The sequence below is a fragment of the Entelurus aequoreus genome, linkage group LG13, assembly GCF_033978785.1.
Source record: "Entelurus aequoreus isolate RoL-2023_Sb linkage group LG13, RoL_Eaeq_v1.1, whole genome shotgun sequence".
Lineage (NCBI taxonomy): Eukaryota > Metazoa > Chordata > Actinopteri > Syngnathiformes > Syngnathidae > Entelurus > Entelurus aequoreus.
Genome location: NC_084743.1, coordinates 45,283,902 through 45,303,151, shown reverse-complemented (window position 1 = coordinate 45,303,151; position 19,250 = coordinate 45,283,902). Strand labels below are relative to the sequence as shown.

Sequence of the window (19,250 nt, the reverse complement as noted above, 5' to 3'; positions counted from 1 at the left end):
GCAGGACAGACTAAAAAGAAAACTTACAGTCAAAACAAATTTGCTGAATGCAGTAGAAGAAGACATCCAGATAAAGAAGAGACTTCTGGACATGATGGAGACATCAGAGAAGCGATTGTCTGATAATTTAGACAAACTTAACATCAAGCGATGATGGAGACGTGATGGCGACAGGCCGAGTTACACTGTTCCTTACACCCACCCACCCCATTCCCCATCCTGCCGCCAGTCATACACCTTTTTAAGGTTTTATATACATGCTGTAAATGTATATTTAATGTAGTAACAGGCAAATGTATAATACATGTAATATTTACGTATTTTGCTCATTTTAAGCATACAGCGGCACAATTTCAAAAACGCATCACAATGTTCACTTTTTTCTTCAACATCACTGATTACTACTCACTGTAGACTTCATGAAAGCATACAAAAATAAAACATCACTTACTGTACTAAGTCTGCTGTCATTAGGATACCGACTGATAGAATCTTGTTACATTCCCGTTTAGATGAAGAATGATTCATAATACTCGCTAAAAAAGGGTGGGCGGAACTAGGGCTGGGCGATATATTGATATACGCGATATATCGCGGGTTTGTCTCTGTGCGATATAGAAAATGACTATATCGTGATATTCGAGTATACGTTCTCACGCAGTTGCTTTTAGCTGCTGGCATTACACTACAGGCTCTCCTCGCTCTTTCCTGTGTCTCCTTCTCACAGACAGACAAGCGCACCTTCTTACATACGTCACATACTGTCACGACATACGTCACATACATATACGCCCTCGCGCAGCAAAGAGGTAGCAGCATGGGTAACGTTAGCTGTGATGCTAGCGCAGCCGTGCAAGTGGTAATACGAGAGAAAGAAGGTGCGAATCTGGTAACAAATGAAGGAAGAATTATTTCCCCCAAAAAACAGCAGGGGGTCCATCGTCTGGCGGTGGTTTGGCTTCAAGTGGGAATATGTCGAACAGACGACCGTAATTTCTCAAGTGTGGGGCAAAAGCGTTGCTATAAAAAGTAGCATTACTGCTAATATGTAGCATCATTTGAAAAGTCACCTGCTAGAGCAGACCTGGGCATTGTGCGGCCCGCGGGCCGCATCCGGCCCTTTGTACGTCCCTGTCCGGCCCGCGTGAGGCCAATTATAAATTACAAAATAAATTTTAAAAAGCATCTATTTCGAGTGTGCAATACAACGGTGCTGCTTTTGTTTTGAAAAGCGTTATTTGTATTACTTCCGTGTGGACGTATGCTCGTGCGCGCAGCGGCAATCTCAAATTACAAAATAAATTTAAAAAAACATCTTTGTCGTGCGTGCAATACAACTGTGCTGCTTTTATTTTGAAAAGTGTTATATGTGCGTATGTCCTGTGAGGGAAGGCGCACAGCGACAAGCGATGCCCGCTAAAAAGAGAAAAGTTGATGACGAATGGCGTGTTTTCAACAAGACAAGTAAAGGTAAAGCTGTGTGCTTATTTGTGGTACACACGTTGCTGTGTTTAAAGAATATAGTGTAACGACCTGCTGAAGTAGATGTTGTCTTCTTGAGTTGCGTAAATGAGTGAGGAGACGTGCGTGTGGAAGGAACGAGATATGTTGAGCTGTGTTAGTATAGCTTGCTCAATAAAAGTTTAAAAAGAGCGTCAGACTTGATGTGCACTTCTTCTGGACGCTACAATTGGTGGCAGAAGTAAAACTTTGCGCATACTGCACTGTTTGTGTGCTACGTCATCGGGAGGTACGTGCCACGTGAGGAGCTCGCCGCAAAGAGAGAGAGAGAGAGAGCGTTTACAGGTGCAGCCACGCTGCTTGCCACGGGGGGAATTCCGCCCTCAATGAAGACTCCCAGGTTTGATGGCAAGGCGAACTGGGAGGCATTTCATCCCACTTCTGACATCAATTGTAGCGTCCAGAAGAAGTGCACACCAAGTCTGACGCTCTTTTTAAACTTTTATTGAGCAACCTATACTAACACAGCTCAACTTATGTCGTTCTTTCCACACGCACATCTATCCTCACTCCTCATTTCCGCAACAGCAGCGCTTCCTCCTTCTGCGCCAATCACCTTACAGACGTGCTACGTTCACGTTTTCTTATCTGGTTAAATAAAGGTTTTACAACAAAGAGGATGCAGGATAAAGTGACAGAAATTGAAATTTTTGTATTGTAATATACATCAGGAAGTGTTGTGTAAGAAAGTGTTAAAAATAAAACCATCAAAAGCCATCTGCTTTTGTATAAAGATAAGTTAGGTTAAATGAAAATATTATTATTATTATCTATCTTACGGTATATCAAAAATAATTTGAGCAAAATTTAATTGAAATATTGTCAGTGTGGCCCTCCAGCAGTGCTCGGGTTGCTCATGCGGCCCCCGGTAAAAATTAATTGCCCACCCCTGTGCTAGAGAATGAAGAGTGCTCCGCATGTCAACATCTCCATTTGGTGCCACACGCCCACACCATCAAAATGCAGAGGCAAACATTTCCAGATCAACACCGTATGAAAAAAATAGTGATTTTTTTTAGTTGTGATTTCCTTCTCTGCATGAAAGTTTTTAAGTAGCATATATTAATGCAGTATGAAGTAGAATGTGTTAATGTAGACACATAGAATCATCATACCGCTGTGATTATATGCATCAAGTGTTCATTCAAGGCTAAGGCAAAATATCGAGATATATATCGTGTTTCGCGATATGGCCTTAAAATATTGCGATACTAAAAAAAGGCCATATCGCCCAGCCCTAGGCGGAACCAATTATTCTGCCTATAAAGCCATTAAACATCCATACACCTTTTTAAAGGTTTTATATACACACTGTAAGTATATATTTAATGTAGTAACAGGCAAATGTATAATACATGTAATATTTACGTATTTTGCTCATTTTAAGCATACAGCGGCACAATTTCAAAAACGCATCACGAGGTTCACTTTTTCCTTCAACAACATCACTGATTACTACTCACTGTAGACTTCATGAAAGCACACAAAAATAAAACATCACTTATTGCACTAAGTCTGCTGTCATTAGGATACCGACTGACAGAATCTTGTTATATTCCCGTTTAGATGAAGAATGACTCATAATACTCGCAAAGAAAGGGTGGGTGGAACCAAGCGTCTTCTCCTGTCTTTCTCGCCATCCCGGGTCTAAATAGGCTGTCAAAGTGTAACAACTTGTGAGATTACGTCCTCATCCTTCTACTATCAAGGTGAGAGGCATTATTTATGATCGAGAATAAACTACCGCAAGCTACGACGCGAGAAAGCAGCTAACCAGCCAGGATGTCAACAAACCAGCATAAGTTAGTGATCATGGCACTGCTATAAATAGTTTGTCTGTGTTAGCAATTATAATAACAGTATCACTAATACTTAGTTAATATTCAAGTTAGGGCTGGCCGATATATCGATATACTCGATATATCGCGGGTTTGTCTCTGTGCATAAACATAAAAAAAGCGCACCTTCTTACATACGTCACATACGTATATGCCCTCGCGGAGCAGAGAGGTAGCGGCATGGGTAACGTTAGCTGTGGTGTGAGTGGTAATACGAGAGAAAGAAGGTGCGAATCTGGTAACAAATGACGGAATAATTAATTCCCAAGAAAAACAGCAGAGGGTCCATCGTCTGGAGGTGGTTTGGCTTCAAGTGGGAATATGTCCAACAGACAACCGTAATTTGTCAAGTGTGGGGCAAAAGCATTGCTACAAAAAGCAGCATTACTGCTAATATGTAGCATCATTTGAAAAGTCACCTGCTAGAGAATGAAGAGTGCTTACTCCGCATGTCAACATTTCTGTTTGGTGCCACACCAACAAAATTCCGAGGCAACCATTTCCACATCAACACCGTATGAAAAAAATAGTCAACAGAAGGAGATATCGTCCGCAGGAACCTACCACATAGCGAAGGACATACACTATTTGAGTTCCTATTATGCAGCTCATTTTTATTTGACAGTTATTGAAATATCTTGTGTGACATCATGCACAAAAGTGCACTTTATTTGTTTTAAACTATTGTAGTGGCGTTCTGTACAAAAAGTGCACTTTAATTTAGTGTTGTTTTGATATGTCATCTTAGTGACATCATGCACAAAAGTGCACTTATAGCTTCTTTAAAAATGTTTCTGACAATCTTGCACTTTCTGTTTTAAAATGACATGAATGTTTGTGCCACTGCTTAATAACTGTTTAATAAATACAGTTTTGGTCAATTGACTTAGTTGTGATTTCCCTCTCTGCATGAAAGTTTAAAATGAGCTAGGGCTGCAACAAACAATCGATTAAAATCGATTATAAAAATAGTTGCCGATTAATATAGTCATCGATTCGTTGGATCTATGCTATGCGCATAGGCTTTTTAAAAATTTTTTTTATAAACCTTTATTTATAAACTGCAACATTTACAAACAGCTGAGAAACAATAATCAAAATAAGTATGGTGCCAGTATGCTGTTTTTTTCAATAAAATACTGGAAAGGATAGAAATGTAGTTTGTCTCTTTTATCCGATTAATCGAAGTAATAATCGACAGGTTAATCGATTATCAAATTAATCATTAGTTGCAGCCCTAAATTGAGCATATATTAATGCAGTATGAACAAGAATGTTTTAATGTAGACATAAAGAATCATCATTGAGATATATATTGTGTATCATGACATGGCCTAAAAATATTGAGATATTAATAAAAGGCCATAACGCCCAGCCCTACAACACACAAAGACAAAGATATGTTTCAAAGGGCCAATTTGTTTCAGGCCAGAACAAATTGACACAAGTTTTTAAATAGCTGCAATATACTGTATCGCTCAGCCCTAATTCAAGTCACAAAATCTAAATGGAGTATTGCTGGCAGTTTTTGGATGATTATTTATTGGGTTTTATGGGCGGAATAGAGAACCTGCCATTAGCTCCATTGTTAGCAAATGTTTATTTATGTTTATTTACAAGTTAGAAAGCATTAAAAAAATAAACCTGTCGTCTTGTCTTTCATAATGATTGTAAACGATAGGCAAATGCAAAAAAAAACATACACTTTGCCTTTAACGGATGCCCTTGATGTAGAAACATCAAGGAAAAAGTAAAATAAGTTGGGTCCGATTAATCGAAGTAATAATCGACAGGTTAATCGATTATCAAATTAATCATTAGTTGCAGCCCTAAATTGAGCATATATTAATGCAGTATGAACAAGAATGTTTTAATGTAGACATAAAGAATCATCATTGAGATATATATTGTGTATCATGACATGGCCTAAAAATATTGAGATATTAATAAAAGGCCATAACGCCCAGCCCTACAACACACAAAGACAAAGATATGTTTCAAAGGGCCAATTTGTTTCAGGCCAGAACAAATTGACACAAGTTTTTAAATAGCTGCAATATACTGTATCGCTCAGCCCTAATTCAAGTCACAAAATCTAAATGGAGTATTGCTGGCAGTTTTTGGATGATTATTTATTGGGTTTTATGGGCGGAATAGAGAACCTGCCATTAGCTCCATTGTTAGCAAATGTTTATTTATGTTTATTTACAAGTTAGAAAGCATTAAAAAAATAAACCTGTCGTCTTGTCTTTCATAATGATTGTAAACGATAGGCAAATGCAAAAAAAAACATACACTTTGCCTTTAACGGATGCCCTTGATGTAGAAACATCAAGGAAAAAGTAAAATAAGTTGGGTCGGTGTATAACAATTATAAGAAAAAGTTTATATTCCTAAGAGAATTTTATATGTTATTGAATAGTGTTGGAAATAACAGTAATCAAACATTAGAATAACAACACAAAATAATGAATATAAACAAAAAGTATTATTAATAATAAATAAATATTTTAAAATTCTATTAAACTCAGTTATCATGTCTTACCTTAACTTTGCCGTGTAAAGCAGAGTGGTGATTGCACTATATAGGATTTATTTGACCCTGTACCCGTTTTCTTTTAGCAGGATTGGCAAATGGGTTGGTCATTTTTTTACGTACCCAAAATGTTCCCACACTGCCAACTTCAGAACTTTTTTTAGGCGGGAAAAGTTTGCTGCTTTGTCCTGCTGCAATTTCTAAGCCAATGTTGCATATTAGCATGTCTCTCGATAGATGTTTAAAAGCGCTTGCACCCTTGGTGTAACTTTGTTTACATTCCATGCAGGTTGTGCCAAAAACAAAGTTACCATCATAATGTCTGTTTATAGAGAGCGAGGAGGACTGAAACACACATTGTGTTGTGGAGCATTTGCGATTAAATAACCGTTTTTAATCATGGTTAATAGTAAAACTGGTTAATCGTTGCATCCCTAATCCACACACCGACGGAAAATGGTTTGTGTTAAAGGAAAACTGCACTTCTTTTTTATTTATTTTGCCCTTTATCCACAATCCTTATGTGAGACAAGTTTTTCCTTTTTCTGTGTGTTCTAGATAGTATAAAACCGCTAGCATGAGATGGCCAACAATGCAGGTAAAGGGATTTTTTTTATTTCACCTATGAAGCGCTTATAATGATCCATTTACATGCTGTGAACTGCATATTAACTAGGTCTGGGCGATATGGCCTAAAAATAAAATCTCAGATTTTTTTCACCAAAAATTCGATTTACAATTCCCCCCCTTACTTTTTAAAGAAACCAATGAATACAAATGACAGATATAATTCAAACCAAATGTTGCTTGTATTTGATGATAAACTAGTATTTTTAAATGACACTGCATACACTGCATCTTACTTTTAGCAAAATTCTAAGTTTGTATAATGGGTTTTTTAGACCAGATATAAAAATGTATAATTAATAAATTGCACTCTTTATGCAATCATTTTCTAAGAACTAAATTAAGAGGTTACTCTGGGAGGCAATACTTTTGTATTGAATAAAATACAAATGTATAAAAATGTAGCATTGTACATTGTAGGGAGGTAACGGTTAACGGTATAATGATAAACAGCGGTAAAATCCAGGATGGTTAGGAATACCGTAAAATGTTTAATTATCAAAAAACTGTCATTTATTAATGCATTTTAAGCAACATTGCTCACTTCCTGGAAACACAGCAGCAGCCGCGCCTCCAAAGATGGCGTATGCGCACTAGCACTATTTGCAATGGCGGAAAACAACACAGGGACCTAGCTCTTGAGATTTTGCCCTCGTAGTAAACGGACAAAATCTGAAGTCTGGACGTATTTTGGATTGGTAAAGCGTGCTGAGGGTAAATTAATTGAGGATAGTCAGCCCATCACCAGAAAATGTCGGAAAAAAGTCCACGCGAAAGGAGGCAACACTTCAACGTTTGAGCCAACTCCGGAACCACTATCCACTACTCCACGTCGAGTGCAAGGCAAGTCAACTTGTAGCTACATGCATGATGGAAAGTGTTAAAAAAAATTAATACGTCTTTGTTTTTCTGTCAAACGTTCTTATAGTTACACTTAATTGTTACATAAAGCTACTTGGTATTGGGCGCTATCGGCAAGAGCGAGAAGTGTGTGTACACAACACATACTGTAGCAGAGCAACATGTACTTCTGTTTATGTGTTGTTTTGTGCTGTTAACAATCGCTGCTACTTTACGTTAATTTTAAAACTTCATGTTAAAAACAAATCCCAGCAGAAACACTGCAACATGTTTTGTTTTTACAAGTGTAGCATTAGGGTTTGTGTCTCTGTCAGATAATACCAATAATAATGAGCATCTAATAAAAATAATAATACATTTGCTTTTCCCTAATTTACAGAGTGGGTGCACTGTGGGAAAGTTTGATGCCAAAACTATAGTACATCATCATCTACCAACATCACACATAGGGCTGGGAGATATGGCCTTTTATTAATATATCTGGTAACAAATGAAGGAATAATTAATTCCTGAGAAAAACAGCACGGGGTCCATCGTCTGGCGGGGGTTTGGCTTCAAGATGTCAAACAAGTATGTGGCAAAAGCGTTGTTACAAAAAGTAGCACCTACTGCTAATCTGTAGCATCATTTGAAAAGTCACACGCTAGAGAATGAATAGTGCTTGAAACTCCGCATGTCAACATCTCCATTCGGTGCCACACCAACAAAATGCCGAAGCAACCTTTTCCAGATCAACACCATATGAAAAAATTAGTCAACAACAGAATGAGATAACGTCCGCATTAACCTACCACATAGCAAAGGACATACACTATTTGATTTCCTATTATGCAGCTCATTTTTATTTGACAGTTATTGAAATATCCTGTGTGACATCATGCACAAAAGTGCACTTTATTTGTTTTAAACTATTGTAGTTGCGTTCTGTATAAAAAGTGCACTTTAATTTAGTGTTGTTTTGATATGTCATCTTAGTGACATCATGCACAAAAGTGCACTAATAGCTTGTTTTAAAATGTCTCTGACAATCTTGCACTTTCTGTTTTGAAATTACATGAATGTGTGTTCCACTGCTTAATAACTGTTTAATAAATACAGTTTTGGTAAATTGACTTAGTTGTGGTTTCCCTCTCTGCATGAAAGTTTAAAATGAGCATACATTAATAAAGAATGAACAATGTAGACACATGTAATCATCATAATGCTGTGATTATATGCATCAAGTGTTCATTCAAGGCTAAGGCAAAATATCGAGATATATATCGTGTATGGTGACATGGCTTAAAATATTAAGATATTAATAAAAGGCCATATCGCCCAACAATAGTCTACATTAAAACATTCTTGTTCATACTGCATTAATATATGCTAATTTTAAACCTTCATGCAGAGAGGGAAATCACAATTAATTAAATTTACCAAAACTGTATTTATTAAACAGATATTAAGCAGTGGCACAAACATTCATGTAATTTCTAAAACAGAAAGTGCAAGATTGTCAGAGACATTTTAAAACAAGCTATTCGTGCACTTTTGTGCATGATGTCACTAAGGTGACATATCAAAACAACACTAAATTAAAGTGCACTTTTTGTACAGAACGCCACTACAATAGTTTAAAACAAATAAAGTGCACTTTTGTGCATGTGAAGCCAAACCACCGCCAGACGATGAACCCTGTGCTGTTTTTCTTGGGAATTAATTCTTTTTCCTCCATTTGTTACCAGATTGGCACCTTCTCTCTATCGTATTACCACTTGCACCTCTCTGCTAGCACCACCTGCTACAGCTAACGTTACCCATTCCGCTAACTCTCTGCTCCGTGAGAGCGTATGACGTTGCACGTGCGACAGTATGTGACGTATGTAAGAACGTGCGCTTGTTTTATGTCTCTGTGATAAGGAGAGACAAGAAAGAGTGAGAAAAGCCTGCAGTGTAATGCCTGCAGCTAAAAGCAACTGCGTGAGAACGTATACTTGAATACTCACGATATAGTCATTTTCTACATCGCACAGAGACAAACCCGCGATATATCGAGTATATTCTATATATTGCCCAGCCCTAATCACACATACAATACAGTGTTTCCCATAAACTGCCAAGATACCTGTGGCGGTGGGGGCGTGGCTATGGGCGTGGTCACCATTACATCATCGAGTAATTTGCATAATTTACTACACTGATATGATTTTCTCTAAAAAGGCTCAAAAAATGTATACTTACTAATTAATAATAACAGTTTTGTTTTAAACGTCCATCCATCCTTCCATTTTACATTATGAATACACAAAAGATAACTACTACAGTATCAAATTAGTATTAATATCTGAAGCACCGTCTCCACGTGTGTTTATTGACCACAGAGTTATAACCTGGACACGTTAGCTCGTTGGTATGGTAACAGGTGACTGTTACTGCATGCATTCTTTCGTATCTCAAGTTATCATTACGTACAGGTATACTGTATGTATTGTTGCATTTGAACAACTGTATTGTTGATAATAAAGGTAAAGTATTGGTATTGTTTATTATCAATAGCGCTATTTCTATTGGTATTTGTATTGCTCCATTTGTAGTGTAATAATGCTCATTGTCATTTCTGTATTGTTTCTTATTTTCGCTAACTGCTTATTTGCTATTACTTTTACCATCATATTTGTACATGTCGTATTTGCTGATGTTGCTCTATTGTTGTTGTTGTTGTGTTTGCTGTTGTTGTTTTTGTCTCTCTGTCTAATCCCCCTCTTGTCCCCACAATTTCCCCCTCTGTCTTCTTTTTTCTCTCTTTCTATCCCCTCCTGCACCAAATGATAATATAAATACATTTAATAAAGTCAAATACAAATAAGGCAACAAGAGAAGTATCCTACACTTCTCTTATGTAAAGTAAATCTGAACAGCCGATATGGGCACCTACATCTACTATATGATTTGCCTGAGAAGCTGGACAGGACAAAAAAAAAAAAAAAAAAAAGCCGAAAAATCTATTTGTGGCGGACGTAATTCTTATGTGGCGGGCCGCCACAAATAAATGAATGTGTGGGAAACAGTGCAATACCTATTGTGAGGCACATGCACTAACCCCTGTACCAACGTGCTGCCCTGTAAACAAGCAATTACATAAATCTTCCTAAAAGACAGTGAAGCCAAAATAGTAAGATTTACAAAAATGTTAAGATCATTGCAGGTTAATTGTCACCAAGATGACAGCAGTGCAGCATAAACTATTCAACTAATATTCAAGTCAGCAAATAACTTTTTTTTTTTTATATCGGACGTATTTTTTGTGTATCGTGCAACCCTACTAATAGACAAAGGTAGAAATCACACAGCATTTTGTAACGTTCATACCATGTATGAATAAGTCCAACATTGTCTTTATTGGCTAAATGCTAAATTTGTGGACCCAGCCAGATGTATAGAATTGTTGTGCCGCCATACTTACTATAACGTACTGCTACTCTAGAGTAGAATTAGTTTGGTCGACCAGATAACTTGAAAATTCCACTTCAGTGATTGTTCAGAATCAGAATCAATGTTAATAGCCAAGTATGTTGAACACTCAAGGAATTTGACTTGGTAAGGTGCTGTCTTTGCTTAATACACACAAAAAAAAAGACCAACGTAACAACTACGAGAGAGCACAGCACTGTGGCGGCCAACTGCAGCGCCATCGTGGTATGAAACAAGAGGGAAACAAAGTAAAATAAAATACATTACAAGAACATGCACCTGGGGATAGGTTGATTGGCAACACTAAAATTGGCCCTAGTGTGTGAATGTGAGTGTGAATGTTGTCTGTCTATCTGTGTTGGCCCTGCGATGAGGTGGCGACATGTCCAGGGTGTACGCCGCCTTCCACCCGAATGCAGCAAAGATAGGCTCCAGCGACCCCCCGCGACCCCGAAAGGGACAAGTGGTAGAAAATGGATGGATGGATGGAACCCCGACCTGATGCAACCAGCTGCCACGTCAAAGGCGCTCTCTCTACATACAGCTACAAAAGTAACACAACGAAAAACAAAACAAAGACCAATAAATATTACAAGTTGCGCTTATTATGAATCTTGTCAATGTTTTGAAAAGTATTTTTTAAGAGTGAAAGGATGCACTCCATTACATTCGACCACTAACCCTCTAAAATATGCACAAATCCGCCCTACTAAACGTGATTAAACAGGAGCCATATTGAATGTTTGGACTTCCCTCTTAGAACATGAAGTAAGAGGGGCGGCCTCTAAGTCACGTAATAGCGACCGAGTATTTACTTGCAAGAGGAGCAATTGCAAGAATAAAATGACATGTCTTTGTTACACGAATAAGGTCGTGGGTGGGCGAGTGTAAGTTTGATTAGCTTGAGCCCTCAAATATCATTTTTCTATTATGAATTGGGTCGGTTGACAATCGGAATCTGTGAGGAGCGATTGCATTACTGCCATTCTAAGAGTCATGTGCAGTGCACAGAACCAGTCCCAAATAGGACAATGCAAACTCAGATACTGGCATTGCAATACACAGCAATGAACGTCAGGGGAAAATGACCCCGCTCTTGTATAACCACAGAAACATATTTGCAAAACTAAACTGATAATCTGGAATCTACATTTAAAAAGTCGATCATCTTTAGTATAACACGAAGTTTCCACTGCGCTACGCTATCAACTACTGTGTCGCTAAAGCCTTTTAGCTCGTTAGCATTGCCAGGGGAGGACGCGGCATGTGTAGCTTACCGTGACGACATCAACCTTCTCTGCTGAGCGACACCGTATATTCCACAGGCTCGGCATTCTAACTGTGGTCTGTACGCTTCGAACCTGCTGTCAGCGACACTCAGTATTCTATGTGCGTGTTTCTTGTTATATTTACTGAGAGTGCTCAACAATCCTCTACGTAACGCACAGGCAGCCATCTTGGTGGTGACACGCCGCTACGCACTGACAACTGGGTACCGGTGTTGAGTTCAAGGACAATATATAGTGCTAACAGTGACCACTAGCTGTCACTTCGAAATACGAATACGACTGCATTTTCACTATTATGAGTCACGTGCAAAAAGATAGTTTTAGATCAATTTAAGTATGTTATCATTCTACTGTGTTCAGATTTATTTTTTGTTAAAGTTGTGAACCCGGGTCTCTTTGTTATTTATTATTCATCATCGTCACGCATTTGAGAATGCCGTTATGTCAGATTAAGCATAAAATCGTTTATTATTGAACATAAAAAATCTCTCTATATTTGAAGATTGGTGTGTTTAAATGACTGATTTTTGTGTGTGTGTGTGTGTGTGTTGTATTATTTCTGCCAGAGCACTGTGAGAAATCAAACGTTTACAGGCAACATTGAACGCACCAAAATATTCACGTGGACTCAGTCACGGAACACGTAATCATTGCTTTGCAATCTTAATGTGTATTTTATTTTATTTCACACAAGGGAATATGTGCTCTCTCACGGAATAAACAACTTGGCCACTAACACGAAGTGAATTGCTTTTTATTTTTTGTAAACTGTGTAAGCAACTGAATCGGTCACCGGAAAGAAACCTGCCAATAATTCACACACTGCGCATGCTTACTTCACCCACTATCTTTGGACCGCTGACACACTATTGCCCTTGCAAATTTCCTCATATCAAATATTTTCTTTAATCCTACTGTTCTCTTTTTCTGTTACAGATCATTAATTCTCACCATGTGTTGATATATCCACACATAATTTATGTTTGACATGTTGTCATTCAAAATTAGTAAATTTTCTGAGAAAATGGAGAATATAGTAACCCAAACGTAATCCGTGACAAAGGAAAACAAAGAAGAAACTATATCATTAATACGTAGAATAACTAAATAGCAAATAGTAAGAAATTACTAAATAAATAAATGATGATTAAATATTTAATACATACATTAGCTGTACGTAGTGGCATATAATATTATGAAATACATTATGGATGGATTATCGATATATATTAATTTGTATGCAGTGAATTCTACAATATAATAAAAAATATAATTTAGTGTGATACACCTTTACTTCGATGGATAACAACTATCAATTTAAACTCGCTGTCAATTTATTGCGCTCGCATTTGACGTAACTTCCTGTTTTGGTTGCTTGTCCCACTAGATTTGCCGTAGTACAATTTCCTCTGCGGCTTTACTTCTCTTAGCGCATTTGGCTACCACCGACTGCTCTCTTTAATGATGAATTGAACACAAACATTATATTTTACGTTATATCATTAGACTACTCGTTTGGTACCGTAACATTATGGCGTCTGCGTTTGTTGTCGGAGATCACTTCAAGATGGGTGTGACGGAACTGTTGGAAAAGACAGACTCTTCTCTGCCTGAAGGACTGAGACAGAAACTGAATGTTATTGTAGAAAAGACAGGACAAACAACGCTGCCGTTCAGTACAGCGAGACAATTAAACAAGTACTTGAAGGATCAAGGTAATTATTGATTTGATTTTATTTGATATTTATTTTGTATATGCCATCACGTGAAACAACCTATTCTTACATGACACAGTGATGGGCAAGCTACTTGGAAAATGTAGTAGGCTAAGCTACAAGTTACTGTCGATTAAAGGCCTACTGAAATGATTTTTTTTATTTAAACGGGGATAGCAGGTCTATTGTATGTGTCATACTTGATCATTTCGCGATATTGCCATATTTTTGCTGAAAGCATTTAGTATAGAACAACGACGATAAAGATCGCAACTTTTGGTATCTGATAAAAAAAGGCTTGCCCCTACCGGAAGTAGCGTGACGTAGTCAATTGAACATATACGCAAAGTTCCCTATTGTTTACAATGATGGCCGCCAGAAGTGAGAGAGATTCGGACCGAGAAAGCGACGATTTCCCCATTAATTTGAGCGAGGATGAAAGATTTGTAAATTAGGAAAGTGCAAGTGAAGGACTAGTGGGGAGTGGAAGATGCTGTGAGAGCTGGGGGTGACCTGTTATTCAGCTGGAAATGACTACAACAGTAAATAAACAAAAGACATATATATACTCTTTTAGCCACAACACAACCAGGCTTATATTTAATATGCCACAAATTAATCCCGCATAAAAACACCTAGGTGTTTGTTATGCTAGCTCCTAGCTACTAGCTACTAGCTCAAGCTAGTTATAGCTCGAGCGGGTAATATGGACGGGATCCCGTACATATAACCCGCCAATACAATTCAAACACCTGCACAACACACACACTCACTCAGCCCAAATAACCGTTCACCTAACCCAAGGTTCATAAAGCTTATATATTTAATCAAAGTTACGTACATGACACGCACGTACTGGCAAGCAATCAAATGTTTGGAAGCGCGCGGGTGGGACCTGATATCCAGCTGGGAATGACTACAACAGTAAATAAACACAAGACATATATATACTGTATTAGCCACAACACAACCAGGCTTATATTTAATATGCCACAAATTAATCCTAATGCTAGCTCCTAGCTACTAGCTCGAGCTAGTTATAGCAAGCAATCAAATGTTTGGAAGCGCAGCTGTGTACTCACGGTATCGCAACTGTGTATCCAAATCAAAGTCCTCCTGGTAAGAGTCTCTGTTGTCCGAGTTCTTCGATCTTGACTGCATCTTTCGGGAATGTAAACAAAGAAGCGCCGGCTGTATACGTGTTGCTGCTGACTTCCCTCGCAAAATAGACACTTCGCACCGACAACTTTCTTCTTTGCTTGCTCAGCTTCTTTCTCCATAATGCAATGAACAAATTGCAACAGATTCACCAACACAGATGTCCAGAATACTGTGGAATAATGACATGAAAACAGAGCTATTTCGTATTGGCTTCAATGGTGTCCGAATACTTCCGTTTCAATGATTGACGTCACGCGCATACGTCATCCTCAGAGGCGTTTCGAACCGGAAGTTTAGCGGGAAATTTAAAATTGCACTTTATAAGTTAACCCGGCCGTATTGGCATGTGTTGCAATGTTAAGATTTTATCATTGATATATAAACTATCAGACTGCGTGGTCGGTAGTAGTGGCTTTCAGTAGGCCTTTAAATGCAGCTATTCTACAAGGGAAGCGTTCCCTGGAGAATTTACAGCATTTATATCTGTAGGCCCACATGAGTAATATAAATGTTAATGTAACTAAAAGTGTACAAATGGACCCAATATGGGTCCATTACTATTAACTATCAGTCATTTAGCTGGGGACACCCTACAATTACATCCAGGGGTCCCCGCACCCCGCTGTATGTACTTATTTTAGTTTGCCTTTTCTTTGGTCCACCCATGTTATTGATTTTCTCTACCCATAGTAAAACAATAAACAGCATCTATATCTTGACAAAAACACAAATAATTGTGTGTTGTTTGGGAACAGTTGGTGATGGTTATGTGCAGTAAAACATTTCATGAACTCAAATCACCTTAATGTGTGTTTCTAAATTTGTGGGGCGTCTTAGATGAAGAGAGCAGTTATGATTTTAGTTTACAGAGTAAACAACTAAAAACTAATGTTTTGGGCATTGTTTTCTCTAAATGCATACATTTGTGTAAATATGGCCAAGGACACACATTATTGTGGGTTTTCTAGACCAGTGTTTTTCAACCACTGTGCCGTCGTGAGATACAGTCTGGTGTGCCGTGGGAGATTATCTAATTTCACCTATTTGGGTTAAAATATTTTTTGCAAACCAGTAATTGTAGTCTGCAAATGATGTGTTGTTGTTGAGTGTCAGTGCTGTCTAGAGCTCGGCAGAGTAACCGAGTAATACTCTTCCATATCAGTGGGTGGCAGCCGATAGTTAATAGCTTTGTAGATGTCGGAAACAGCGGGAGGCAGTGTGCAGGTAAAAAAAAGTGTCTAATGCTTAAACCAAAAATAAAGAAAAGGTTAGTGCCCCTAAGAAAAGGCATTGAAGCTTAGGGATGGCTATGCAGAATGAAACTAAAACTGAACTGGCTACAAATTAAACAAAAACAGAATGCTGGACGGCGTCCACAATGTATCCATTCATGACATGACAATCAACAATGTCCCCACAAAGAAGGTTAAATACAACTGAAATATTCTTAGACTTAGACTTCCTTTTTATTGTCATTCACATTTGAACTTTACAGTACAGATAAGAACACAATTTCGTTGCATTAGCTCATGGTAGTGCAGGATAAAAAAGCAATAAGGTGCAGATATAAATAAATAGATTACTGTACAGATAAATATATTGCACTTTTGCATATGCATCCAGGTTTATAGATGTATGTTATATTGTCTTTATATTCCAGCGAGTTAATCCATTTTTGGGGGGGAATTGAGGGGATTATTATGATGCGTTCAAGAGTCTTACGGCCTGAGGGAAGAAGCTGTTACAGAACCTGGAGGTTCTGCTTCGGAGGCTGCGGAACCTCTTTCTAGAGTCCAGCAGTGAAAACACTCCTTGGTGGGGGTGGGAGGAGTCTCTGCAGAATTTCTCAGCCCTGGTCAGGCTGCGGCTTTTTGCGATCTCCTGGATAGGAGGAAGAGGAGTCCTGATGATCTTTTCCGCCGTCCTCACCACTCTCTGCAGAGACTTCCAGTCTGAGGCACTGCAGCCTCCAGTCCAGACAGAGATGCAGTTGGTCAGTAGGCTCTCTATAGTTGAGTATGATTGCTAAAACAAAGTAGATGCGGGAAATATCGCTCAAAGACACATGAAACTGCTACAGGAAAATACCACAAAAAGAGAAAAAGCCACCAAAATAGGAGCGCAAGACAAGAACTAAAACACTACACAAAGGAAAACAGTAAAAAACTCAAAATAAGTCACGGCGTGATGTGATAGGTCATGACAGTACACCTACTTTGAGACAAGCGCTATATTGATGCATGGTTGGTTACGGTTTAAAGTCATATCCAACAATTGCGACGACTTTTTACTGTCAACTGAATGCTGTTTTTTAATGATTTCTGCTGGTGGTATGCCTACGGATTTTTTCCACGCAAAAAATGTGCCTTGGCTCAAAAAAGGTTGAAAAACATTGTCCTAGACAAGTGTTTTTCAACCTTTTTTGAGCCAAGGCACATTTTTTTCATTGGAGTAATCCGGAGGCACACCGTCAACACAAAACATTAAAAAATGAAACTCAGCAGCTGATATTGACAATAAAATGTTGTTCTCACAAGTGTTGGATATGGATTCAAACCATAACCAAGCTGTGAACGACTCTGTCTGTCGTCCGGGTTCGCAAGACCACCAAGGAAGGACATTCTGATAAGCAGGTTTGACTTTATTTTCAATAAAACCTCAAGTCTCAGGTTGGATCGCTTTCCAGCTCCTTCCTCTTCCACTGCTCGTTCTCCCAGTCGCTTTTCAGCCAGCCGCGTCTTCTGCGTCTCGCTCTCGGTCGCTTCCTCTCGCGCTCAGCATCCGCTTCTCGCTCAGCTGCGTGCGTTGCTGCTTTCTCTTCATGCACCATTGGCTCTCCACCTCCTTCTGCCCCGTCCTTCTCGGCTGCCGTCCTTTTAAACACTGAGAGGGGATTAATTGATTGTGCCCAGCTGCCCGATCCCCGCACCTGCAGTCCATTTGGATGCGGGTCCGCCGGCCACGCCTCCTCGCCGCCATCTCGGAGTCGGCCCCGGCGGGGCTCGCTTCGCTGTCGATTTGCCGGCCCCGCCTCCCCACACAAGCATGCATCACTATAGCTCTTGTCTCTAAGTACTGTCACGACCTGTCACATCACACCATGACTTTTTGGTGTCTTCCTCTGTATAGTGTTTTAGTTCTTGTCTTGCGCTGCTATTTTGGTGACTTTTCCTGTTTTGTCGGTATTTTCCTGCAGCAGTTTCATGTCTTCCTTAAGCGCTATTCCCCGCACCCTCTTTGTTTTATCAATCAAGACTATTTAAGTTGTCGCTGTCCTTCTTTGTGTGGACATTGTTGATTGTCATGTCATGTTCATTTGTACTTTGTGGACGCCGTTTGCTCCACAAGCTGTAAGTCTTTGTTGTCGTCCAGCATTCTGTTTTTGTTTACTTCGCAGCCAGTTCAGTTTTAGTTTAGTTTTGCATAGCCTTCCCTAAGCTTCAATGCCTTTTCTTAGCAGCACTCACCTTTTGTTGATTTTTGGTTTAAGCATTAGATACCCTTTTACCTGCACACTGCCAACGGCACATTAGCGGATTATAATTACTAGTTTGCAAATAATATTTTTAACCCAAATAGGTGAAATTACATAATCTCCCACGGCACACCAGACTGTATCTCACGGGGTGCCGCGGCACAGTGGTTGAAAAACACTGTCCTATAAATCGTCTTCATCACTAAAGGAAAAATATAATCTGGGGGAGAGAATTTTTCTGCCATTTCTGTTTTTTTGTTTTTTTTGTTTTTTTGAGTCAGCTTGAAGCGTCTATCTCCAACTCCCTCAGCGTCATGTGACATGATTGCGTGTCTGTCATGATTTTGCGTACTAATTTCAATGACCCGCCTTCTATTGCCTCTGATTGGCCAGTTCATAATGTTTCGCCCTAACCTTAGCCAATTGTGAATAATCATACAAACACCAACCAATCATCAGTTATTTTCTCCGTATGTACGGATGTTTTCATTCATTTTCTCCAAATATTTTCATGGCTGGATTCGCAGTCCATTTTCTCTATTTGTAGCTTGCAGCTTTGATGTAAGCTACCTAGCTTTATGGGTCTAAAAGTAGCTAAACTGCAGGAAAAGCTACTCATTAAAAAAGTAGCTTGGCGTTAGCCAAGCTACTGGAAAATGGAGTTAAAGGCCTACTGAAATGACATTTTTTTATTTAAACGGGGATAGCAGATCCATTCTATGTGTCATACTTGATCATTTCGCAACATTGCCATATTTTTGCTGAAAGGATTTA

At 38.8% G+C, this 19,250-nt stretch overlaps 2 protein-coding genes across 4 annotated transcripts in view; one reads left to right on the top strand and one right to left on the bottom strand.

Annotated features, from left to right (window-relative positions):
* Positions 1-12,329, bottom strand: part of poldip2 (polymerase (DNA-directed), delta interacting protein 2) — a 39,583-nt gene extending 27,254 nt beyond the window's left edge. For all 3 annotated transcript variants that reach the window (XM_062067920.1, XM_062067917.1, XM_062067918.1), the window contains exon 1: positions 12,114-12,329. In XM_062067920.1, coding sequence (XP_061923904.1) covers positions 12,114-12,292 — 179 coding nt within the window. In that variant the 5' untranslated portion in view covers positions 12,293-12,329. The remainder of the gene's footprint in view (positions 1-12,113) is intronic.
* A 1,156-nt stretch (positions 12,330-13,485) lies between these two features.
* The window catches only part of tmem199 (transmembrane protein 199), a 21,232-nt gene continuing 15,467 nt past the window's right edge, over positions 13,486-19,250 (top strand). Inside the window, exon 1 of the mRNA XM_062067924.1 lies at positions 13,486-13,840. Coding sequence (XP_061923908.1) covers positions 13,657-13,840 — 184 coding nt within the window. The 5' untranslated portion in view covers positions 13,486-13,656. The remainder of the gene's footprint in view (positions 13,841-19,250) is intronic.